General features: G+C 44.3%; 2 protein-coding genes across 3 annotated transcripts; both read right to left on the reverse strand.

Annotated features, from left to right (window-relative positions):
• Nucleotides 1–1371: 1371 nt before the first annotated feature.
• Nucleotides 1372–17666, reverse strand: neurl4 (neuralized E3 ubiquitin protein ligase 4). Of its 2 annotated transcripts, none has more exons than XM_070929765.1 (30): nt 17502–17666; nt 12489–12917; nt 12251–12308; nt 12109–12166; nt 11658–11880; nt 11016–11127; nt 10793–10881; nt 10611–10683; nt 10047–10320; nt 9242–9423; nt 8956–9041; nt 8684–8846; nt 8363–8573; nt 8138–8214; nt 7922–8000; nt 7375–7544; nt 7156–7284; nt 6603–6748; nt 6181–6399; nt 5565–5663; nt 5313–5456; nt 5035–5232; nt 4640–4798; nt 3697–3876; nt 3011–3104; nt 2814–2921; nt 2575–2719; nt 2119–2231; nt 1720–1879; nt 1372–1576 (listed from the first exon to the last, which is right to left on the reverse strand). In XM_070929765.1, the coding sequence occupies exons 1-30, from the start codon at nt 17664–17666 to the stop codon at nt 1372–1374; spliced, it is 4548 nt and encodes a 1515-aa protein (XP_070785866.1). The 2 variants fall into 2 exon arrangements, with proteins under 2 accessions (XP_070785866.1, XP_070785865.1); XM_070929764.1 differs by having other exon boundaries at nt 12456–12917.
• Nucleotides 17667–18721: 1055 nt separating this feature from the next.
• Nucleotides 18722–23418, reverse strand: shbg (sex hormone-binding globulin). The gene is made up of 8 exons (XM_070929946.1): nt 22824–23418; nt 21813–21910; nt 21151–21340; nt 20871–21032; nt 20135–20291; nt 19784–19920; nt 19382–19586; nt 18722–19119 (listed from the first exon to the last, which is right to left on the reverse strand). Exons 1-8 carry the CDS (start codon nt 22911–22913, stop codon nt 18986–18988), a joined length of 1173 nt encoding a protein of 390 aa, XP_070786047.1. The 5' UTR covers nt 22914–23418; the 3' UTR covers nt 18722–18985.
• Between the last annotated feature and the right edge of the window lie 2566 nt (nt 23419–25984).

Below are 25984 nucleotides of genomic sequence, written 5' to 3' on the forward strand. Positions count from 1 at the left end.
CTACAGCCAGGAGACTGTTAGCATAGGGGCAAACAGCTAGCCTGTCCCTGTTCAAAGGTAACAAAACCCGCCTGCTAGCACCTCTAATGCTCACTAATTAATACATTAGGTCTTGTTTGTTTAATCCGTACAAAACCCGGTGTGTAAAATTCAGCGTCTTACGGTGGGTTATGTACCGAACAATTTCTTGGCGCCAACTATGTCTTAGTTGCAACTGGTCCTGGCCAAGAAATCGTCCAACACCCCCCCCCGTAAAATGGCAAATTGTCATTTTACAGGTTTTTGTATGGATTAAACAAACGTGAAACAGCTTGTTTAACTGGTGAATTTCAGAGCTGCTGATAGGTGGGTTTTGTTCCCTTTGGACAGAGTCATGCTAGCTGTTTCTCCTCGTTTCCAGTCTCTATGCTAAGTTAGCCAGTAGCTTCATTTTAACCATACAGACAGAAGTGATATCAATCTTCTCATCTAACTCCGGGCAAGAAAGCAAATAAACACACTTCCTCAAATGTCAAACCTTCCAGTTTTCTCCACAGTTTAAAGCCTGTGATTTTCTCCATTTGACAAGACGGGTCAGAAGTGATGCTGGGCCAGAGCAGAAACGCAAACAGGACTGATGGAGTAGACAGACTGCTAATGTGGAGACATGAAGAGGACAGCAACATACAGTGGTACATGTGTAAACATTTTTTTCTTCCTCCAGTTTTAAAATCCCCCCCCAAAGAAGTCACAATCACAAGACACTCTTGGGTTCATTCTCAGATTCAAGTGTCTGTTTTTTTTAGATTTTTGTGAAAACATTGTCACTTTTTTATTATTTTTTTTTACCCACGTTTCAGTCTTTTTAGGTGACGATCCGTTAACGTGCAGGTTGGCAGGGGACAGCTCCTCCCAAAATAAAACACTGACCAGAGCAGAGGTGGTGAGTGTTAAAATAAGTGCCAAAAAAAAAAAAAAAAAAGAAGCTGTTTGTGAGTGTGGAAGAAAATATGTTGAGAAGAATGATAACAAAAACGTGGCAAAAAAAACTGTAGCGAATGAACTAACGTGTCGTGTCGATGAGAAGTTAGTTTAAAAATCGCCCACGGGTGTCCGAAACATAAAGTGCAGGCAGTGTCTGTTCTTCTTTGAAACCGCCGTAGCCCCCGGCCATTAAAAGAGTCCAAGAGCGAACAACCAAAAACCAAAGTAATAAACAAAACAAATCAATAATGCTGAATTGTCAACAATCCACAGTAGGAACAGCTGGATTCCAGAGGAGTCTCTCGCTCAAGGCAGGGGTTGGATTTGGTTGTCAGTTTATTAAAAGTAGGTGGAGCGCCACGCGGACCCTCCCCACTTCCACCCGATTGCCTCCCTCACCCGCTCCATTCACTCGACCCGGATGAGCAGTCCGTAGAGGAGCGTGCCGCCCTGTTCCTTTGTGATCCACTCGATCTCTGAGTTGCTGAAGCGAGGGTCCAGGGGCTCGCTGTGGCCGAGCGTCTGGGGTCCCACCTTGTAGGAGCCGGGACGCACACACACCTGGAATCCCACCTGAGCCTGGTGGCAGCGGTGAGAACGGGGGTCCTGAAATCTGCACGAGGAGAAGGAGAACCATCAGTCAGTGCTCTCTCTCCCCTTATTTCCTGTGAGCGCTCCAACAAAGATTCCCCCAAAGATGCACAAATTTCAAATTAAAAACAGCCATTAGGGGTTTTCTGAACCAGGCGGACTTACTGCACTTTAGGGGCAAAGATCTCCATGCCGGAGTAGCGCATAGTGGGGGAGAGCCGCACTCTGGGAACCTCCCTGCCGGGGGCGCTGTTCTCTTCTGGCTCGCTGTAGCCATTAGGCCCCTCCGCCTTCACCGGGGAAACCGAGAAGATGGATGACGTCCCTGCAACAACAAAGTGACATTTATAGTTTAAGCTTTAGTTTTAGAAGCACTTCTTTCAGTCAGTTGTGGAAATCTCTATTCTTCACGGTGAGAATTATCTGTCCTTTAGTGGATGAAGACTTTGAGGTTTACAAGACAGCTGTGGGCCTAACATTCCTGGGAGGAAAATCCAAAATGTGCAGGGCAGAACGTCCTTGAACCTCTGTGTGTGTCTTTGTGAAAAGGAATGATTTTCCTACCAGCCAGCAGCTGGCTGTGGTCCAGCGTGCGTCGCAGGGCTCCTACACTGGTGCCGTGGTAGGCGATGTGCCACTTCTTCAGTGCATTAGAAACCTCACAGTGGGGCTTGATCCTGCACACAGAAACAAGCACTTATAGACCACACAGAAGGCTGTACAGTTGTTAATTACAGATTAATGGATACACAGCCTGTAAGCAGACAGAGAGACATTTTTAGGTACCTTTCTGTCCCTTGGGTTTTATATTATTGTAAGAATAAAATTTGCTTTGCATGTAAACAAACAACCTCTACAACAGACAAACACAAAACCAAGCCATTTTTATAAACCTTCTCCCTGGTACTGAGTGAAAATACACAGCTACTGTTGGTAATACTGTAGTATCTCTCAAATGTCATGACCACAGACAGTTCAACACCTCCCTGCTCTATAACGTATCTGAGAGGTCATCCTCACCTGAGGGCGAAGCGGCACCATCCGAAGGGCAGGGCGTAGTCCCGCGGCGGCTCTCCTCTCTTATAATAAGCCTCGTCACCCCGAAGCTTGTGGCAGGACTCACAGTAGCACAGGTTGTACTTTGCGTCTTCGTTAAAATAGCCGTCTTTTTAATGGACAGTGGTGGAGAAGACACAGATTGTTACGTGATTTTAGATCTCAGACAGAGATCGTGGCAGACAGGCTGGAATAAAACTCACCTGGTAACGTGAGCAGGTCCTTGAAGCGTGAGCACAGCGCCTGGTACTCACAGGTCTTGTTGGGGTTGACCTCTGGAGGGGGCGTCCAGCACACACTCTCTTTGATTCCTGCAAAACACAACGTAAAACTTGAGACTTCAGAGACTGAACAGAACCTAAAAGAACAGATAAACAAACAGTAACTACTGGCTTCTCACCGTCAACCATGTCTGCCTTCTCCATGTCGCCCTGACAACGGGTCTCACCACTCTCTCCGCCCACAGCTGGCACGTTGTTTGTTACTATAGTAACCTGCCATGACAACACAACATTCATCAACACATCCTCTTGGGATTTACTTCATAGTGATGTAGTGCTGAAATAATTAGATAAGTCACCAGAAAATGAATCGCCAACACAGGTAATTGATTAATCATTGAGGTCATTTATCAAGCAAAAACATATATGTTGATTCCAGCATCTAAAAAATTGCAGTGCACATTTTTATGGGCTATTTTCTGACATCTTAGAGACCTAACAATTAGATGATCTAAAACCCTGACCTTTGAGCTCTCTGTGGAGGGTTAGATACAAGGGCTGAGTGAGAATTTCTTTTTTTACTTATTTTTTTGGTGCATATAATCATATTCTTACATATTTCTGGTGGCTCACGGCAGTCGCGTCTAAATGACTGGTAAATTAAGTATTAAGTCAATACTATAATAATACTATATAACCTAGTGGAAGTCAGCCACTCTTAGTTGGTTTTGGTTGGCCATTTTCTTTTAGATATATAAAATAAAGCTATGTTATGTTACAACTTGTGTGGTTCCCCTTGACAATACACATTCTGCGAATAACAACCGGATTGTAAGTATGCACTGTATGTGTCTGTAGCGCTGACCTGTTCACACTGGCCGTAGAGGTCGATGAAGGGGTAGCAGGGAGAAGGAATGTCCTGCGCTGCCACACCCTGGTCCATGCCGTTGACGTAGAGGTGGAGACAACTGTTGGCGTCCACCAGCAGACCCAACACCGTCCCCTCCGGACAAGTGTCCAGATTAGGACCATAGTTCTCACAAGTCTGAGGAAAAGAGTGATGAGCAAAAAAGAAAAAAAGAGACGTTTTAACAGGAGAGAAAAGAAAAATGAGTTAAGAGAGGAGTGTTTGGAGGGATGATGGTGAAAGAAAGTACAAATGGATGAAAAGGAGAGCAGGAAGAGACATCTGACAAAAGATCAATCAGACAGTCACTGAGAACACAATTGACAGACAGATTTTGTGTGTTTAAGTACTAAATTCCCACAAGGTGGCAGTATTAGCCCGGTAAATTAAGAAAAAAGGACAGGCATTAGACAGGAAGACTTAGCAAGGACTGGGTCCTTTACCACTGCCCACTCATGGCCTCGCTATTCATTCCACTCAGGACTGCCAAGGCATGAACACTGTATGAAAGAATGAGCAGCTGTTGCACACATACATACATTTCTTTGTATACAGAAAGCTGTTACAACTGTTCCTACAAATGTGCCTGATTGATTGATTGATTGATTGATTGATTGACTGATTGATTGACTGATTGATTGACTGATTGATTGACTGATTGATTGACTGATTGACTGATTGATTGATTGATTGATTGATTGACTGATTGACTGATTGACTGATACTGAGCATCAGTAAAGTTTGAGTGGAATCAAGACTTCTGCTTCTGTCTTTCTCTCTGGCATACAGCTATAAAGGAATATTTATCATTTCAGTCCTTCTAAACTGCTCAGTGTGTGAGTGTGTGTGTGTGTGTGTGTGTGTGTGTGTGTGTGTGTGTGTGTGTGTGTGTGTGTGTTACCTTTAGGGAGTTGTGGAAGACAGAATCTCTCTGCAACAGCCAGGTGGAGCGTTTCAGACAACACGCTGTGGAAGGGAAGTTGAGCCGGTCGGGGGAGTGACCTATCACCCCCAACGACAGCGACGACGTCCACGACGGGTTCAGACGGTCGATCTGAAACTGGTGACCAAAGAGAGGCTGTTGACGGACTGGAACAGTCACAGCTGAAATACCTTGTCATTGTATTTGGTATATAGTTTATTAGTAAATTCACTTGTGCCAGGAAAATAAAAAGGAAAACCCTCTTTCATTTTTATTTTTTTATTATTATGCTGGTGAATTGAGTTCCTGTGCCTGCCTGGACCAACGTAGCCACCTGGACCACATTTGGACACCAAACCGTACGGTAGAGTTACCTGGAACAGCTGCTGGCGAGCCAGCGGCTGGGCGGTGACCAGCAGGCCCTGGTTGTAGCTGGAGACTCTGGCTGCCGTCAGGTTCTGGTTGGACAGCTGGATGTTTTTGCCGTGGTTTTCCAGGAATGCCATGACGGTGGGCACCAGCGCACACGGCTCAGTCTCAACCTGGAGGCGACAAGAGGTGACATGAAGAGTCTGAGCTTCTCTCAGTGTTTGTTAACAGACTGAGAGGCTCTTTAAACTGCTGCCTCTCTTTATGCCCCTACCTCTCTGACAGGGGTGCTGTCTTCCTCTCCTTCACTGCAGCTGTCTGATGACAGCGAGGGCGCCTTGACGCTTTCTGTGTCCTCCATCAATGAAGAGCTCACAATGGACACCGCCGTTATCCGCCCATACAGGTCCAAAACTGCATACACATTCTGCAGGGAGCCAGAGCAAGATGCTGAATGGTGCAGCATGGGGCCAAGCAGCAGTGTACTGTAGATATGTGTGTGTGTGTGTGTGTGTGTGTGTGTGTGTGTGTGTACCTTTGCTACTGCAGTCGCTGCAGGTCCCATGTCTTCTCCATCAATGAAGATGTGCATGGTGTCGTCACTGCACCTCTTCACACCCACACGGTTCCCAACCTAAGAAACATATTCAGTGAAGATGAATGAAGGTCATTTTAAAACAAAAGTCTCCTGCCGGCAGAGATTTGTTTTCTTCAAGAAGAGCACATCATCTACTGACAAAATGAATAACCTGTTACTAATTGAATTGTGTGTAATAGACTTAATGCAATATCCGGTAACTGCAGAGTATCATGTCTCTTAAAAATAATCAAGTGGCTGCTTCCACTTCTCCTTATTTGCGCAGCAGTTTTTAAAAGCACATTTCAAGTGACATTTCTGAGTTTTAAGGTGTGAGAAGAGGTAGATACTGATCGATAGTTATTTCTGTTTTGCTTCTCTTTCAGACTGTGATCATCTCAAAGCTGTGATAATGTCTTTAGTCTTAAGTCAGGGCTCTGAAGCAGCCAGAGGGGCACCGTCGACAAATCTGAGGCTGAGGGTTTAAAGGTCTTTGATATGACCTCTAACCAGATCTATCTTTTGTTTGTTTTGGAGCTCACAGAGCAGGGAGGTGCAGGGAGGAGCAGCTCACCGTCAGCCGGTCCAGTGAGCAGCAGTAGTTCTGGCGCTGCAGCACGCCGTTGCGACGGACCTCAGAGCCGCAGAGCAGCCAGGTGACCTTGGTGCGAAGCTGCGGGAGGGAGGGGGAGAGACCCGACAGCGGGCAGGACGGCAGCTCCAGAGGTGCCAGCGTGGTCAGACCGATATGCAGCGAACCGCACCACTGCTCGTCCACTTCATCAATCCTCACCTGCAGGACAGAGACAGAAAGATCAGGAAAAAAACAAGTGGCAGCTAGCGGGGGAAAACAGAAACCACGTCATTTCTAATGGAGAAAATTGTACTCATAGCATACGCAGATTAATGTGTGCATTATTTCAAAGATGACAGGTTAGGTAGCAGGTTCATTTCAGAGGGTTTTCCTGGTAAATATAAATATAAATAATCGTTTACCTCAAACAGCTCGTCTGCTTTGAGTTCCTTCGCACTGAACACGATGCCGTGGGCGTAGCCTCCAACTCTGATGGCCTGGCAGCCGTCACCAAGCAGCACCACGTTCTTACCGTGCTTACCGTGGAGCCGATGGGCAACGCCTGCTACTACACACACACACACACACAGACACAGACACAGACACAGACACAGACACACACACACACACACACACACACACACACACACACACACACACACACACACACACACACACGAAGAAATGTGGAGATGAGGCTTTGAGGACAATCAATGTTTTTTTCTATACCTACATTTCTTTACTTTTACTTTTGAACAAACAGAAAACACAATAATACGTTTTAAGTGTTTTATAATTCAATACAACTGCATGGAAGATTTTAGTTAGTTGGTTGAAAACTATATAAAGAATTATTTTACTAAACCTTTGACAGACTTTTCATCCAATTCCCAAACTTCTTGATAAAAATGATCGGACTGTAATTTTCATGCTTTTCAAGACTTTGCAGACCTGAGCAGGGACCCTGGTGTGTACCTGGTGAGTGGATGGGGAAGCTCTTCTCAGTGATGTTGCTGGTACAGAGGCTGTTGTCCAGCGGGCCTGAGGAGCTGGTGATGGACACCTGAACACACTGACCATACAGGTCAATCACAGCATACACCTCTGAGAGAGAGAGAGAGAGAGAGAGAGGCATGAAACATACACTCCTGACTCCTGACTCCCGATTCTTGACTGCCGTTGATTATTCTTCACCTGGTGGCAGACCGGAGCAGGCGACACCTTGGTCCACGCCGTTGATGTAATAGTGGAGGTCGCCGGTGGCTGAGCGCATCATGCCTATCCGTGAGGCCGTGGTCAGGGAGTCCAGGTCACAACCATAGTTGTTGCGCATCGTGTTGCCGTCCTGCATGATGGCCGTTCCACTGTGGAAGACACAAAAAGGAACCTTGAGTCTGGCTGTGATCTAAATGTTAACAAAGAGTTGCCCCACAACCAAAGACAAGAAAAACACTAAACCTAAGATCCACAAACTTATATTTTTTGGCTTTGTAATAAATTCCTTTTTCATTCCAATAATTACAGAAAAATAACCTAAAAAAAGCAAAGTTTATATCTGTAACAGGGGTTTGGAGTCCAGGTTGAGAACACATTAAACCAGTTGGAGGTACTAACATTGAGTACATCAGCATAACAGCTAGGTGCATCTTAAGAACTTAATAAACGATTAAGTTTAAGTTAAAAGAAATACAAATATATGGTAATACAGCTTTTGAGGTTTCATGTTCACATAGCGCTCTACCTGAGCATCCAAGTGTCATAGTCGATATCAGTCATAGTGTTGGGAAACTCGAGCTCGTCTGGCCTGATGGCCGTCACTCCTGCACATACACAGAAATCTGTGGTGATTACACGTGGAATACATTTACACATAATGTCTCCAATTCTGTTGTATAGATGAATGTTAGGTAACGCAGAAAACACAAGATTCCTAGTGGACACAACAGAAGCACCTCACCTGCTTCTATTGAACCCGACCAGCGGTCCACCATCTTCTGAATGACGATTTCAAACAGCTCTCCGTCTCGAAGGCACCTGCAAGGAGGCAACAAGTTCAAATCCTGAAGCAGCTCCTCCATTACCTGCTCCTTAACCACATTACTAATAATCACTCATTTCTTATGTTTTATGATCCATAGATGCATATTAATCACTAAAAGTTATTTGTCATTTGTTTCATTACCTGTTGGAAATGACAATAGCGTCGTTGAACTCGCTGCGGCAGTTCTGACGCAGGGCGGTGCGCCCCCCATTGGTGATGACGGCGTTGGTGCCATGTAGCTGGTGGAAACGCAGGTCGTTGGTTGTGCTGGCCCCTCCGACTGAGCAGGGGCTCCCGGGCGACATGGCCGTGGGGCCCTCTGAGCTGTCCTCTGGGAGAGGGGGGAGGTCCACTAAAAAAAAGGAGAGGAAATAGTTAGAAGTTCACATCCTCCATCCTAAAGAAGAATCTCAGTTATTAACTGTTAAAATGGAGCAGTGTTTCTCTTCCTCCTTCTCTCACCCATGTCGTCCATGATGGTGGCCTGAGCAGCCTGGCCATAGAGGTCGACCACGGCGTAGACGCTGGGAGGGACGTTCCAGGCTGCCGGGCCCTGAGCCACGCCGTTTACAAAGAAGTGGAGGCTGCCATCTTCTTTCCGCACCACGCCTACTGTGTCACCCGCCTGCAAGAGGAGAAGAGGTTATCGTGGGAGGAGGAAGGAGGACAGAGGATGATGGGTGAAAGGCCAGGGGTAACAATCAGCTGAGTAATAAAAGAATAATGTCACTCACCTTGAGCCGGTCCAGGTTGTGTCCGTACTCGTCCAGTATTGTTGTTCCGTTGTGCATTACGCCATTCCCCGTCATCATCCACGTCCCTGGAAAACAATAACACAGAAAAACTTTGTCGTTGTTGTGAGATCTCTGTTTGAAAAAGCATCTCACAAACGCATCCACACTTACAGAGAGATGTAGCAATAACACAACGTTCACATCATCCAACGTTCACCAGGTTTCTCAGAAAAGACTGAGACCGAAGAGAAACCCTGTTTAACAAATCAGATGTATTGTATTTCACCTGAGCGCAGGTTGGTCATGGTGGAGGGCAGCTGCAGGTATGCAGGGTTGTGCGTCGTGACACCGATTTCGATGGAACCCGCCCACTTGTCCACCATCTTGTCGATGCGAACCTGGAACACCTCGTTGGAGCGCAGCGGCCGGCTGCTCAGGACCACGCCGTGGTTGAAGTCATCAGTCGCACTGTTGAAGCAGTGTTGTGAACTTGTGAGTATATCGTTGTTTTCTGTTTAAAGAGGCTGCACATAGAGGATTTCTACACTTCCTCCATTGCAAACTTTGTTGTTTTTTTTTACAATTATAGAATTAGACTATATAACTCTAAAGCTGACATTTATTCACAGCAACAAGCATTCTTAAGTATTAATATATACCTTTAAAAACCTTCTGAGCACATTCAAGATAATTTACACACATAGAAATGTTACTTTGTACTCAGCTCATTATACTCCTCTGACCGAGTCATGATGTATTTGGTCATAAATTCAACAAAAAAGACATGAATCCAATGAAAACCATACTGTTCCAAAGTTCAGGGATTGCATTTGTATTCAAGTGGACCACAAATTAAAAAAAATATAGAAACAGGCCTTTGCTGTTGATGTGTTTTTAGATAGCAGAACAAATGATACCAACCTATACTACAAATATCTGGATGCTGCAACACGTTTTGCCAGTTGCATGCATAAAAAATGAAACTTTAATCGAGAAGATTTGTAAAACAAACAAAAACAAATCAAAATCCAGCATGTAAAGAAGAAGAATGCCTGTAATTAACTCAGGGACAAGGTTGGAGGTGGACTCACTGTGGGCGCAGCGCCGTCCTGCCGTCACTGATGATGGCGGCCTTCTGGCCACAGTTGGAGTGGAACAGCAGTCGGTCGGGCCCCTCCGAGTCTGGAGTGAGGGAAAGAGATGGCCGGGGCCGGCCGACGTCAGGCGACAGAGCCCTCATGATGGCGTTGTTGCGTCTGAGGCGGTCACTGTGGTTGTGGTTGTGGACTATGGTGACTTTGACGGCCATGCCATAGAGGTCGACCACACCGTAGACCACGCCGGGGGTCTGGGCTGCCGCAACACCTGGGGGAGACACTAAGTGGTTAGGAGTGGAGACTGAGGGGCTTTAATCCACACCCTCCTCAGCTACAGCATTACTTATGTGAAGTATAAAGGTAGTACATCTTCAGTCACATCTTAATATCCTGGCTGACAGTCACAGTTTGAGGGTAATACGTCATTAATTCCTGCTATTTTGCAATAAGTCAACAGCAGATGTGTCTCAGTCACTCATTGGTAACACCATCGTATCACTTCGACGACCCACTTCCAGCCCCCCTCCCCCTCCCGTAGTGGGCTAAGACGTGTCTCACCTTGGTCGATGCCATTGATGTAGAAATGGAGTGCTCCACTGGCTTTGCGCATCAACCCTATGTGGTCTCCCTCCTAAACGTGGATGAGAGGAGTTGATGGAGATTATAAAAACCAGACACACTTGCACGGTAGGCAGCAGAATTAAATGAGTGTGTGTGTGTGTGTGTGTGTCATCACAAACCTGAAGTTCATCAAGGCTGAATTCACAGTATTCCCTGCGGGTTCCTTTCCCGTTGGTCAGTATCCCGCAGCCACTCATCATGATTGTACCTAATATAAGCAGCCAGAATAATGTCCTTCAGTTCACAAACTCCTGTTTTGTTTAATTCAGTTTTCTGTGTGTGTGTGTGTGTGTGTGTGTGTGTGTGTGTGTGTGTGTGTGTGTGTGTGTGTGCGTGTGTTACCTGAGCGCAGATTGGTCATAGTTGCAGGATAGTCCAGGTTGTTGGGATTGTGTGTGGTCACGCCAATCTCTATGGAGCCTGACCACTTGTCCACCAGTTTATCAATGCGGATCTGAAAATGTTAACAGGAAGACATTTCAACTTTTCTGGTACTTTTAATTATTCATCAGCTAAAATGAAGAGATCTTCTCTGTTCTGCCTCGAGCGCAGAGTGACGAGTATCACCAGACCTCCGGGCGTGAAGTGAACATATGGGGCTTACGCAACCAAAAAGAAAAAACACACTGTTCAATGTATTTAACACTATATTATTTAGAGTCTTCACTTTTGACAACAACATTTTTGATAATCAACGAATCATTTAAGTCAAAGTCCTTCTCAAATGTGAGAATTTGCTACTTTCTTTGTTTTTAAATTGAATATTTTTGGGTTTTTTTGGTTTGAAATGAAACTGAAATTTGAAGATGCCACCTTAAGCTCTGAGAAACCTTTTCCTTGACTATTAATCAGTTCATTTAATATTGATCACCCAGCTCTACTGGGCTTAATCAATTAAAAACAATGACACTAGAGTAGATAAGTAAGTGATCACTCTGTCACATGAAAACACATCCCAGCACTGAGTTGTGTGACTGTAAACACCTCAAACATCTCGTTGTGTCGGAGCGGCCGGTTGGTCATCACCACGCCGTTGTTGAACTCGTCCAGCGGTCTCCTCCGCTCCGCCGTCTTGTTGTTGTTGCTCAGTTTGATCAGCGTGCCACATTTCTCGTGGAAGAGCAGCGCGTCGTTGGTGGTCATCCCACCAGTCACAACCCCCGGCCCGACCCCTCCATTCCCAGCTGGACTGTTATTAGTATTTCCACTTTCTCCCGCACCACCAGCTCCTCCACCTCCACCTCCTCCTGTCCCTATTCCGCTGTCGCTGTTGCCTGCACCTCCTCCGCTGCTGCCGCCGCTGCTGCTCCCCCTGTCGTTTCTGGAGGAGGAGTCAGTTCCTGCATTTCCTCCGCTGCTGCTGCCGCCACCGCCGCTGCCTCCTCCTGCTCCTCCTCCACCTCCGCCATCTTCCCCTCCGCCCTCATCCTCAGACCGATAAAAAGATACTATTGCGTTGTTGAACACGTCAAAGAGCTGGTGCTCCGTTAGAACTGAAAAGAGAGAGGAAGAGGAGATTGTCAATGCTGGTCATGTTTCAAAATGTCCATCAACTGATCTCAGGAGGACTTTCTTACCCGTGTCAGGCTCCAGGTTGTTGGGGAACTTGTCTGGTCTGCTGTGACTGCAGCTAAACTCAGGCACTGACAGGAAGAAGAGTGAAAAGGAAACAGGTGAGAACAACAAATGCCAGAATAAAGGTTGGAAAAGAGGATTAAAAAAAGGCCCCCTACCTTCATCTCCATTCATCATTCCATTCATTGCTGCCACATTCATCAGTGCCGTCATCCCCACATCCCCTTGACCCCCGCACACCACCATCTCTTCCTCCTCCTCCTCCTCATCATCATCTTCCTCCTCGTCCCGCTCTATTGTCTCTTTCTCTGCAGAGGGCGACGGTGGCTCACAGCTCACCACCGTCACTTGAGTGCACTTGCCATACAGGTCCACCACGGCCCAGAGCTTGGGTGGCAAGCCGCTGGCGGCCGCACCGCAGTCCTGCCCGTTGACCCAGAGGTGGAGCTCCCCGCGGGAGCTGCGCTGAATGCCCACCCGGTCGCCCTCGGCTAGCTGGTCGAGGTCGCGGCCGTACTCCTCCAGGACGGAGCGGCCGTCACGTAGCACCGAGCAGCCCGACACTATCCAGGAGCCGCCCTTAAGGCCTGTGGCGCTGCTGGGGAAGTCCAGCCCGGCGGGGTCCAGCGCCGTCACGCCAATCTCAATGGAGCCGCTCCACGAGTTCACCTGAGCGAAAACAGGGGAAAGATTTAATGAATATTTACAGCCTGATGTTATGTCCTGCATTTGCCAAAAACACTCCAGGCATTCCATTTTTAGTGATATGAAATTTAGAAACACTGGCAACTGCAATACCAACAGATCCAGAGAGAAAAAGAAGTAACAAAACAGTTGTCAGCAGCTGTTACTCTGATCACAAAAAGACTGTGATGTGGGAGTTGCTGTTAAAAGAGTGAAGTACTGTGCTAAAAACTGCAGGTAGATATCTATGGAAAACAAAGTGTGCCTTGTTGTAAGATCCATCTTGTTATTTTTAGTCCTTCTGTCAGTGAAGACCGCAGCTCAGGGAGCGCTCCTTTGAAAATAAAGCAGGACAGTGTGAACACACACGGTGACACAAAGAAACAAACTAAGCTATATGATAGTAAAAATGTGGCAGCGATTGCACGTCAGTATGCAAGAATCACCATTATAATACCGTGTGAGAAAATTAACCCTGGGTCAAACAAATTCATTTCTCATTACTCTCCTTAAAGCACCAACCAATGAGAACGTGCCAACATGCTCTACTGTAGCACCAGCATCCAACTTCCAAGGCAAGATGTTAGGTAGTTGAGTGCACATGCCGTACTATATTTAGACTAGGTGCAGGAGAGCAGATTAAAGACAAAAAAAAGTGTTACATCTCACTGACGTCATGGTCAACTGATCCAACAAAAATGCAACGCTTAGGGTCCTATTGGCCCAAGTGTTGGATTTTTTTGAAATCAAGAGACTGTAATCTGTGAGTTTTGTGCCTATACAGACACCTTATCCTTTGTTATAGGGTCAAAACTACCTACTTTTTTAATATTTTATTACACCTAGAAAATCTGGATCCTTGTGTAACTCAACTAAAAATGGAGTGAATCAGAATTCCTCAGCTGCAATGTTTTCTTCTTTCTACTATATAGTGACTGAAACAAAGGTTGAACTACCAGCACTCACATAAACACGCAGATGCCTATGTGGTCCAGCTGGGATGATTAAACCTGTGCACACACACCAAACAATATTTAAGCAAGCAAGTTTCACCTCTGTGATCTCGCCTTTCACAGAAACAACTGTTTCACAGCAAAACTCCTTTTGTCTTTGCATGACATTGGAATCATATCACATGACACGCAGCCCGAGATATCCATTTCCTCCCAGAAACACAAAACTCAACATCAGCTCACAATAATGTGATACTTTATTGATCTCCGGGGGTGAATTCTCTTTTTTTTCACAGCGTTTTGCCTCCATGATGTGGATGACAGAGTGCAGCGTCAGCTATAGAGCAGAGTCAGTGCAGCTGGTGGAGATTTAGAGCCCCGCTTAGAGGCACTTCAGCCCGGCAGATGCTTGCCGACACAGGGGCATGAACCCACGTCATCCCACTGAGGAGTGCTCTCCTGGCTTGCTGCACTCCACCTGCAGCCCCCGGGAGAACGACATCCAACAAAAAGCCATGCAGTTTGTTCCTCAAGGAAAGAGAATTGAGTCCTCTGAAACTTTAAGATCAATCTTCAACCACTCTGCTTTTCCCTTTTTCCCCACTTGGTACTCCGCAGGACTCTAGTTTAAGTTGGCAGAAATCCACCCTGATGAAGTGACCTTGAACGTAACATTGAAGCCCTACCAGCTCCCGGGATGTTGTTTTTTTCTGCAGCTCACCTCCGTGCCGAGGAGAAAACAAAAGAAAATTTCCTCCGAGATCAATATCATTTTTAGAATATTGTCCTGTTTGCCTCCTCTCCTTCGTCCGTTCCTGTGGAGTCCTCCTCAGCTCTGTGGCAGGTGCTATGTAAGGCAGTGTGCTACGAAAGCCTGGGTATCTGGGTTAACAGATTTAGAAGTAACTCAGCCTGACCGGGTCGCTGTGTGGAGGAGACAGACATCTCCTTCAATGCTCATTCACTTATGTAACAGCAGCCTGTGGGTGTCTACCTCTCAGTCTCGCTCTCGCTCTCTCTCTCTCTCGCTCTCTCTCTGTCCAAAAGACCAATAACTACAGGATACAACCATACATGCCGAGCAGGACCACTGGGCAGCTTTTGAAAAGAATGAAAAATTAATTGCATCAAAAGCAGGTCCTGAGAGGCACCGCTAAGACTATACAGAGCATACACACACACACACACACACAAACAAAATGTAACAACTGAACTCTGTATAGTGAAAAGGTGGACAAAAGACCTGACAATAATAACCTACATTTTGGAATAAACTAAGATTTTAACATCCAGGTTTTACCAATTTAAAATACTGACATGATTTTTCAAGTGGCAAACTAAACTCTAAATACTAAATTAGAGATGCATGGCAATTTGAACTAATGTGGATATTTTCACGTCTTATTACAATATTAAAAACAAGTTAGGCTTTAAAAACACTTAATTTACTGATGCCGTCATTCTAATTTGACAATTGTATTAGTCCAAGTAACACATTCCTAGAATATACTGTATAAAAGATCCTAAAAGATGCCATTTCAACATTGGGCATAATAAACCGGCTAATATCGGCTATAATGCTGCAACTAAAGATTATTTTCATTATTGACAAATCTGACGTTTTTTTCTCAATCAATTAATAGTTTGGTCTATAAAATAGTGAGAAATGTTTGTCCCAATTTCTCTGAACCCAAGACGACATCCTCATAGCTTGTTTCATCCAATCACTAGTCCAAAACCCAAAGATATTCACTTTACTATCATATAAGATTTTTACAAAAGCAGCAAATCCTCACAACTGAAAAGCTGGAATAGAAAAACTTTCAATACAAACACGACAAGCACTGACAGCGTTGCACTCTGGGTAAACTGTTTGTCCAATAAATCACTTCATTTGCTCGTATTCTTGCACTGATTTTCCAACATCCACTGCAGCTCAGTGGATGTCAGTAGACAGGATGGGCAGTCATGCCAATCTGGGTGCTCTGTGATGGGAAAGTATTGATTTTCAGACAGGCAATGCATGTCATGACAGAGCATGAGGCTGTTTATGGGAGCTCTTATCAGGCTGAGAGCGCCATAAGGGATGGATAATCATTTACATACAGTAGGTGCTATTAAACTGCAATCGTAGCTTTACTGGCTCACATGCAGCTTTGTCTCATCATGGTAAATCTCCCAAATAACCTAACTATGCGTCTTGGCCAGACACACTGTCATTCAGAGAGAGTGTGTGTGTGTGTGTGTGTGTGGCCCAGTTGGCACAGACTTCAGCGCTGCCATGTTGTTGACAAATCCAGTAGGGTTGCAGACTGCAGAGGCCATTACGACAGACAAGCTCTCCTACGCTGATAACAGCCAAAATGTAAACACTGTGCACAGGCATTGATATGATATAGAGAGAGACCTGAGTCACAAGAGCACATAGCGCAAGCCACAGATAAGCACTCATGTTAAAGCTACAAGTTCAAGGAAATGGAGGATATATATATATATATATATATATATATATATATTATCTTACTGGTTGTCTGCAAAACATAAATAAATAAAAACTGCTTTAAAAAGGAACCTCTAAAGCAATGGATGTATGTTGTAAAAGGACAATATGGACATGAAGACAGTAGAGTAAGACATGTATACTCCACTTGGTTCCCCATACTTTGTTGATGTTACTTTTGTAAAATATCTTTTTATTGTTATGGATTTAAAGAAAAAGTTAAAAAAAAAAAAAGTGAAATGAAAGGAAATGTCCCAGCAATGAGACTGGAGGAGTGTATGTTCACAGATAGCGGTGATTAATGAGTAATACCTTTTAGTGGTCAACCTCCTCATGCATTACACTAGCAGAGCTGCTTGATCATTGCTGCTGAGGTCTGAAAATGTTTTATGTTTGGATCAAGATGCCGAAGAGGTGAAGCTAAGTCCTTTAACATGCAACTCTGGATATTATTAACTGGTAGCAGATAGCAGCGGCTAGTTGTAGGCAGTGTGTGTATATAGGCTCGCACATAGCCTTTGAGTCACTAGGATAGCTCAACCTGGTATGAGCACTGCAGTATTATTAGCCATCGGGACAAACTGGCAGAGAGGTTGACAGACACCTACGACTGTCGACTCCTTCCAAACGAAACTAAACAGAGACACATTAACCAGCTTTGTTAAGCTCCTGTGGTACAATAAACAACAGCAAGTCCTTGTCAACACACCACGGAGCTCCAATAGCACCTTCCAGAAAAGCTAGCCCCGGCTAGCCGGAGATCACATCGCTTGCTACTGCTAGCGGCTCATTAGCATGGCTAACTGACGGTACCAAGGCAACACAAGCAGGTTATCGTTAGCTTAGTGGTGATGAGTCTAACATGTCTACACATCGGAATGTGTTTATTAAGTCCATCTGTCCCTGCTAAATCTCTGACAGTGTATGTAAATCGGCCCTGAACAATCGCGACAGCCGTGGTCGCTGTCAAGCAGTGTGAAGCGTCCCGGGTAGGGGAAGCCCCTCACTGCGGACAGACACAGACCACCGGCCCGTCCCACCAGCGCTGCTCTCGCACTCCCGCTGCTCTCATCCACGCTCAAGATAAGCAGCAGCGGCAGGCCTGTTGTTGTTTACCTTCTTGTCAATACGGACGGTGAAGACATCCCGGTCCCTCAGTGGCTCCTTACTAAGCACCAGCCCGTGGTTGAACTCCTGGACTGGCTGGTTGCGCCGGGCGGTTCGGTTCGAGTTGGACAGGCCGATCAGCTTTCCGCTCCGCGGATGCAGCTCCGCCGCCATCTTCAGTGGGCGGCCAGTATTCACGACACTCGGTGTTTGCGACAGTAACGTTATGGCAGCCGGTAGATTTCTGAGATCGATACAATTGAACCGCACCCATTTCGGTAACAAATACAAATGCTATATATATATTTAACATACATTTTAAGCTTGGGGTGCCCGAAAGGTAACGGTGGGGGTTTTTTTTCTTAAGATCTTTTGCCTTCCCTCTCAATACATGTTTGCATTCCCTCGCATTAAGTTTTGCGTCTGTATTATCATATAGTATTATGTATATATATATATATACATATGTATGCTGGTTGTGACCACAGCGCGCAGTGGGCTGACCTTCAGCTGTGGCCAGCTCAGGTGCAAGTGTGTGTCTGCAGCTGGAAAGACAACCAGCTGAGCTGACTGAGACAGCTGTGATCATGACTATAGCCATAGGATGACATAGCTTTGGCTGCTTGTGGCTGTGGCACATTAGCCATACACGTTTCTGCTTGATATCTGGAAAATAAAGAGGTGAAAAATGAAGCCTAATATTTCTCTTCAACCTGTTAGAACTTTAAATACACTACACATGCGCACATAATATCCACAAGTTTAACGTTTAATCCACTAGAATAATTCTAAAAACATCCATCAAAGTCACAAAAAAGAAGCTCAGGCTTTTGTGCTGCTTGAAATTATAGACCATTCTTCTTAGATTACATCTTTACATGCGTCTAGTGTTGTTTTATTGTTTGTGTGGCATCATAAACGGAGTGGATGAACGACTCTAACATTATCTTTAACGGTCCACTAGAGGGAGCAAAAGCCATGTGTTAAATCTCTGCCTCATCCATACCTCGCTCAGTGTCTGTCATTAGTGTTGAATCACAGTGTTTGAATCTCAGAGCACCATTGGCATTTATTTGGCCTTAAATGCAGCAGTAAAATTCACATTAATGGATAGCCATATTAAGGAGAATCATATTTTATTTAGAAAGATACTGTTGCATGTACCAAGGTCACATAACCACTCATATTTCTCTGATTTATCTGCATATTCTGTTAAAATGGGAGAGATATTAATTGCACAGCATATTCATATTTTATTGTAAATTCTCCACAATTTTAGAGGTTAATTGGTACAAATACCACATTTGACTACAGAATGATTATTTGTAGCCTAATAAGAAAGTTTTGTGGTTATTAGGGTATCATTATCCTCCATAGAGGCTAATGTGTCTCTATCATTTTGTACTTAACCTACAGTTTTGTGTCATTTGGACCCAAAGGGATCCACTGCAAACATCTAGTCCACATATTGTATATGCATGTACTTTCATGGTCTATGCAGGGCAGCTATGGGAGGAGATTGACATGTGTTTGACAGCTAAATCCAGGTCCAGATCCCTCCCTTGGACCTGGATCTTCTCCAGACAGCCTGTCAAGAACTGGGAGCCAACGTTGTCCTCGCCCTCGCCTGAAAAGTGAAAAAGAGGAAGAAGAAAACGCGAGTGACCTTGTATTACACTCCACCAAGCTCCTTGTATGGCCTAATCAATGGATTTTCTGTGTGGATATATATTCTTATTGCAAACGATTGTTTCTTCTGTGCTTTTTTTTATTGTGTGTTTTTTTTCTATAATATGTCTGCAAATAAAATTCCTCTTTCAGAACAGTAATATAGGACCTTAAATTTGAAGATACAAAGACTTCCGCACATCATCGCTGTGTAATCTCACCTAAGAGACCTCCAAAGGCAAGACGACCCTCCCTCCATGTGGTCAGAGGACCAGGGTGGCTCCCTGGCCTGATAGATAATGTGGTGTAGCTTGATTCACCTTCATCTTGAAGCACTTGTATTAAATCTGTCTGAAGGGTTATCCCCAGTCTCTTGTAAGTGTTTTTCATTCTGACGGCTCCTTTGCCGACAGTGAGCGTCACCTCCTGCAAATTCACAAGAGAGACAGAAGAAATAACTTGACATAACTCTGTGGATGAATTCATGGTGTCCTCCAATCTGTGTGTAATGAAGCAAAATGTTCATGTGAGCTAAGAAGCCACCCTCGCAGTGCCATGAGCAGATTTAAACAGAGGAATTATTAGCAAATTCAGTTTGACTCATGTGGGATTTATGTGCATACCTTTGTGTTATTATTGGCCACTAAAGTGAGCATCTGCTCTTGCCCAGGAGCCTTGATGCTCAAAATGGTCCCGTCCATTTTACTGAAATCTCCCCACAACTCCACCGTGACCCCATGATCCACCTCAATGGGGAAAACTGCAGAGAACCAAAGAATACAACCATCCATTTATTGTCCATTAACATGTTAAATCTGATTACAGCAAATTATAAACAAAAAGATGCAATATTGATATCCAAGATGTCATGTCATACAAGAATGCATGATCCAGGCCTGTAGGAAAGCTTGTTGTTATGTGAAGGAGTTTTAGCACTTGTCCATATCTTGTATGATCCAGCACAACGTTCCTACCTGAGGTGTTGAAAATGGCAAATCCAGTGCCAGGGAAGTAGCTGCCAGGTTGCACGTTCTGATAGCAGGGCCAGAGCTCCTCCGCCTCTGTCTCCCAGGGGGCGCTGAGGTTTAGCCAGCTGCCTTCCCGCACACAGCCGTCCATCTGCGGCTCGAACTATGGCAAAGAATGCAGAAATGTTCAAGATTCAAGATTGTTTTTGATTTTTCAGTGCACAGTCCCATTACAGGGTGCTTAAACGAAGCACCCCCTTACAGCACTTGCTGGTACAAAACAAAACAAACTGTACTTTACAGGCCCATTTTATGGTGGTATGTCTGTTTTATTACCCAGGATAGATGACCAAATGTTGCCACTATTTCACACAGGAGAGGTATTTCCAGCACAAAGCTGCAGCTACAATGCAGTGTGATACATTTTCAGTTTTAAAACCCCAACAGAAAAGTTATTTTTCAGACGTTAGTCCCTAAGAATGAACAACAAAAGCTTCTTTTTAGAATCATGATTTTGTGCTGACATTCAACAGTCTCTCATGGAGAGATGTCGACTATAGCCTCAATGCAGCATCACCAAAGAGCTTTTAAACACCAGATGTGTTTTGACAAAACAATCTCTACTCAAGGTTCACCAACTAGCTTTTTCCTGAGCTTTAAATTGTATCACACTGTCTTCACCAATGATTTATGGAATCTATTGAACAAGACAAATAACGCAGGGAGCATTAACCCACTATACCTGAACAATCAACTTTTCCGTGTCGATCAGGATCCCGCCGAGGGCCAGTCTGAGTTCACCTGAAAGGACCTCCTCTGTCTGTTTGGACTGCATGCCCACCACCAGCCCGTTGGCGGCGTCCACCTCTAGAATCACAAACTTCCCGTGGTTGCTCACCTCCAGCTTGATGGCACCAGGAGCACAATAAGAATTCAGAACATTTCACTGTCTCTGAGATGTTATTTCAAGACATTGACACTTGATTTACAAATAAATCTACTACACTACACTGGAGACTCACTGTGTGCCATTTCCCGTCATTGAGCTTGGGGCCACCTGCCACGCTGACAAGGATGTCTTCTTTGCTGATCTGCATCAGAGGGACGCCGTCTCTCAGGGACAAAACAAACCAGTCATTCCCGTTTTTGGTGTCTCCATAGAAAATTGCACCTTCTGGATCAAAGGTCCGTAACTGAAAGGATGACTTGATACTGCAGAAACAGAATAGAACAGAACAGAATAGTCTTAAACTCAAGGGAATACGGATCCACAGAAGGTAAAGAGGATGATTCTCCCTATTCTTGATCACTTTCTCTAAAGTTAGTTTTAAAATCTTAAAAAAAACATTTTAGTGCCACTGACAGAGGGGTAAAAAGCAGTGATAGTTTTAGAGGCCTGCAGTTGGAGAAAGACAACATAATGCAGGGTTATATAACATTTGTGTTATCAAAAAGACATGGGCCAGGATCAACAATCTTCAACTGAACCCAGAAGTCCTAACTATGTCCTGTTCTTGCTTCCACATATTCTCCCCAAATGCTGGCACTGAAAGTTTTCTGTAAAACTTGAACTAGCTAACAGGTCCTGTTTCAACCTTTTTTTTTTGCCTCCTAGACCACAGATTTTCAGTGAGTAGCTGAGGTGAAGTCTTTGTGGTGCAGTGGTTTGCTTCTGCTGACGTACCTGCTGATCTCAGTGAGGTTGACTGTTGTGTGGATCAGTGGCCTCCAGGCGTCTCTGTCCTGGCCGAGGTAGACGGCTGCCCCGCCTGATACTTCCTTCTGGAAGACGCAATGTTCATAAAGTGCTCATTTAACAGTAAATCATGACTTCAGCTCTTCAGTCCGCACAGATCACATCCATTAAACCCGGCTTTTTGTATTTTTTGTCTTGATTGGTTAGTGGTTAAAACCATATTAAACAGGGGGATGAATTTTACTAAATTATTGATTCAATTTAAAAACTTAATTACCGTTTAACAAGGGAAGTGTGGTCACTCAAATTCTTAAGTGGTAATGAAGTGCAAAATCAATGAGGAGTCATTGACAAGAGAGCCATATGGCCTCCAACTGCAATATATCAGTATACAACGACTATCATCAAACCTAATGGAAACGAAACATACAAACAACAAATAGCGGCTGGTGGTGGTTATGGCGCTTATTTGTCCGCCCACAAAAAGTTCTAAGTCTAAACAAATTATTACTAGGGCATGCTGGGATACCCCTCTTCAACTGGCATCTGAAGTGCATAAGAGTTGATTCTTGATTTTTTTTTTGTCTATCCTTTAACTTTCTAAAACACGGAATTAATACAGAGGATATTTTGCAAAAAAAAATGTAATTATGCATCATTACAGTCTCACAAATGAGATAGATATTTCAAACTACTTAAGGATGGTGTGACCTTTTCCTGATTTCAAAGTAAGCAAAAACACATCACAGGAACCATTCATGCTTCTACAGAGATTTAGGGACTTTATTAAAGCGATAAAATGCACATAGATCATAAATACATCATATCTTTATTATGATTTCCACTCGTTTTAAATGTGTTCCTTTATTTTTCAATATGGCCAATGGATACACACGCACTTTTGACTGTCAGAGACTGATAAGAGCATTTTGACACACACACACACCAGTTCACTATTCATCCCAGGGATTATAATCGTGGCATTGCATGTGAACATACCTTATCCCGTCCGTTCCCCTGCCCCTCAGCTCTCCACCCCAGCAGAGAGAGCAGCAGTCCACCTGCCACGGCTTTCCAAAACACGGCCATCCTTCAGTGCATTCACCCACCCAGGCCTCCCAGTGTGCAGTCTCCCGAGCCCTTGGGTGGTCTGCAGACTTCAAGCTACTCTGATGGTGTCGGCGGTGGGACGAGGAGCAGAGAGACTCGGCAACAGTGTGGAAGTGGGGGTGTGTGTTGGCACACTGTGTAGGGGTCCAGAGGGCAAATGTGCCATGGTCAGTGCAGGTTATCGATCCCCAGAAGGGAGTGATTCATGGTTGCGTGGTTGTGACTAACAGGCAAAAGACAGAGTGGGCAGTGGCCAAACAGGGATAGAGGAAATGTCACTCGGGGGCTATTATAATATTGATAATTCCAAATTCAGCAAACAACATGTTTAAGAAAGTGTGCATTTCTATCAGCCTGTTAATGACGTGCCTTTCTGGTGATTCATGTAGAGTGGACACAACTGCAGGGAGGGTGAGTGACCTTAGTCAGACCACTGATGTGTGTTTACCCACTGCACAGGAACCTTGATTTACCACTGCTGACTATGACGTAGTGTGTGTTGAAGGTGAGAGATGAGAGGGGAACTGTGCTTCACAAGTCACAAAACTCTCTTTTTTCTCCTCTGCTGGCTGTATTCTCCTTCCAGGAAGGCTGTGATAACTGGGAAATAAAAGTGCAACACACACACACAGACAGACAGACAGACAGGAAGATATTTAGTTGTAGTCGCATGGCTATTAACTGTCAATGAGTGTGTGCAGATTTTCACAGCAGACATCTTGATGTCACAGTAGGAAAACGCAAACAAGTGTAAACAATAACATTAACCAGGGCTGCATTCCATTTACCTGGGCAAGCTTCAGTGTCCTGGTATTGTGCATGTTGGCCCATCGTCATGGCTTACTGTGACACTTGAATAGAACAGATGCATTGACGTAAACTAATTCAGTCGTTTGCTATGCTGAAAAACTGGATTTATTATTGGCAAGAGAGCACTGTGCCTTTAAATCACAACCATCACTGAGGCCTTGAATGCACCATTTTATGACGAATGTTTTAAGAAATGTATTCAATTTCATTCATATTCAATTTTTGTCAGAAGGAAATTCAGCTCTGACATCATATTTTAGGAGCGCAAAAGAAGTGTGAGTCACCACGCCGACTGTTTCTGTTAAAACCACTAAGTGTCACTAGTGGGAGAGTGCTGCTCATTCAAGGATGGTAAAGAATCAGCTCCTGACTCTGCCAAGAAGAAGCTGCAATCAGCCTCTGCTTTACATGTCAGCAGCAAACTTTCAGGACATAGTGTATTTTTAATGACTATAGAGAAAACATGAATGAGCGCTGTGGGTAATATTACATAAAAGAAAATGCCATGAAGATGCCAAAAACATTCACAGAAGATATGAAAATAACAGTGTGATAGACATAAACTGCATCAGTATCAAACAAGGAACCATGTGCCTAAAGGATGTTCACAATTCTGTTGTGCTTTGAATGTCGAATGCACAGGGAGGATCAAACAATGTGAAACCAGGCGTCTGCTGACTGTAAGCATATGGTTCATATTAAGAACTCTAGATCAACTTGTGAAGATTAATAGAGACATCGTTTCAAAAAAAAAACATGAGACCAGACTAGAGCTGATTTCATTGGGTCATCAGGTTAATACTTTATTTTGTTTGATTGCAGCAAAGAGAAAGAAAGGGAGACGGAAACGAGGGGACAGAGAGAGAGAGAGAGAGAGAGAGAGAGAGAGAGAGAGAGAGAGAGAGAGAGAGAGAGAACAAGAAGAATGTCGGAAAAGGAGACTACAGACTTTGGGAGAGCTGTGGCTACAAGCCTTTGTATCAAATCTAAAGACAAAGTCATCAGGCAACATTAAAACATCTTTTAAAAATAACATTAACATATTTTGTGGGCTCTATATGGCACAGTATTACCCTAGACATGTACACGATACCAAAACAGTTTAGCCACACCCCTACATCTATGAACAGCTTCATAGCAAACAAAGCCATGAAATCTATCTCCAAATTGTACTGTCTCTTCTCAAGAAAACGTTCATTTACTATTCAAATTTCTTATGCCATAACAAGGCACCTTAACAGTTGAAATCTGGCAGATCCACATCTTACTATAGATAATTATTTAAATATCAAAGCAGAGGCACATTCATTTAAACTAAAACATACAGTAAATAGTTGTATATTACCACCAGATTCCAGTCCAGTCACTACAATACGTCGATTTGCATGCTTTTGGTCTGTATGATAACCGTGATGGCAAACTATGGCATAAGAAATGGTCCATAAACACAAACATGTCCATCTACAGGAATGGCTTGAGATAGTGTATTGGAGACAGCAAGGCTTTTTTACACTGAAACTAACCCACAGAAACGTGTCAAAGAACAAAAAAAAACAAAAACAGGTGGCCCATATACTGCCGAGGGATATGCTGCTTAGGCAGATTTACAGTATTTTGGTTTTCTTATTCACGCAGTCGCTCGCTCTCGTACACAAAACACGTACGCCTACGCGCAAAAGGCTTGTAACCACACCCAAGGGGATGCTTGTGCGCCCCTGCAGTTGGTCACATGTGTTTTAACACTCCTGCCTGAACCAAAAGGCGCCCCAGTACCATCACACGCACGCACATGCACACACACACACACACACACACACACACACACACACACACACACAGAAACATATGTACTTCACTCAGAGGAGGTGCAGTGCGCGAGTGTATGCTTGAGGGAAGAGGGAGAATTAAACAGTTCCTAAATAGTGACCGTGAGACGTAAATGTGGCAGCTATTTTTGTGGAATATTTCCGAACTGCGGACTATAATGAGTAAAAAAAAAAAAATATTAACAGAGATATGGAAGATGAAGAGGCCAGAAAATATGAAAGGAAACAAAAGCTGTGTGCACAATGCCAGATTTGCTGAGGATATAAACGGTTAGGTAGCAAGTGTTGCTCATGCTTTGTGGATACAGAACCCAAGTTTACTGACATGTTCCTAGGACTACTGTATATATGCATACCAGACGTTATACGGTTGTTTAACAAGTTATTTGTGTCAAAACAGAAACAAAAAAGGAA

This window comes from Enoplosus armatus, chromosome 23 (assembly GCF_043641665.1).
Source record: "Enoplosus armatus isolate fEnoArm2 chromosome 23, fEnoArm2.hap1, whole genome shotgun sequence".
Lineage (NCBI taxonomy): Eukaryota > Metazoa > Chordata > Actinopteri > Centrarchiformes > Enoplosidae > Enoplosus > Enoplosus armatus.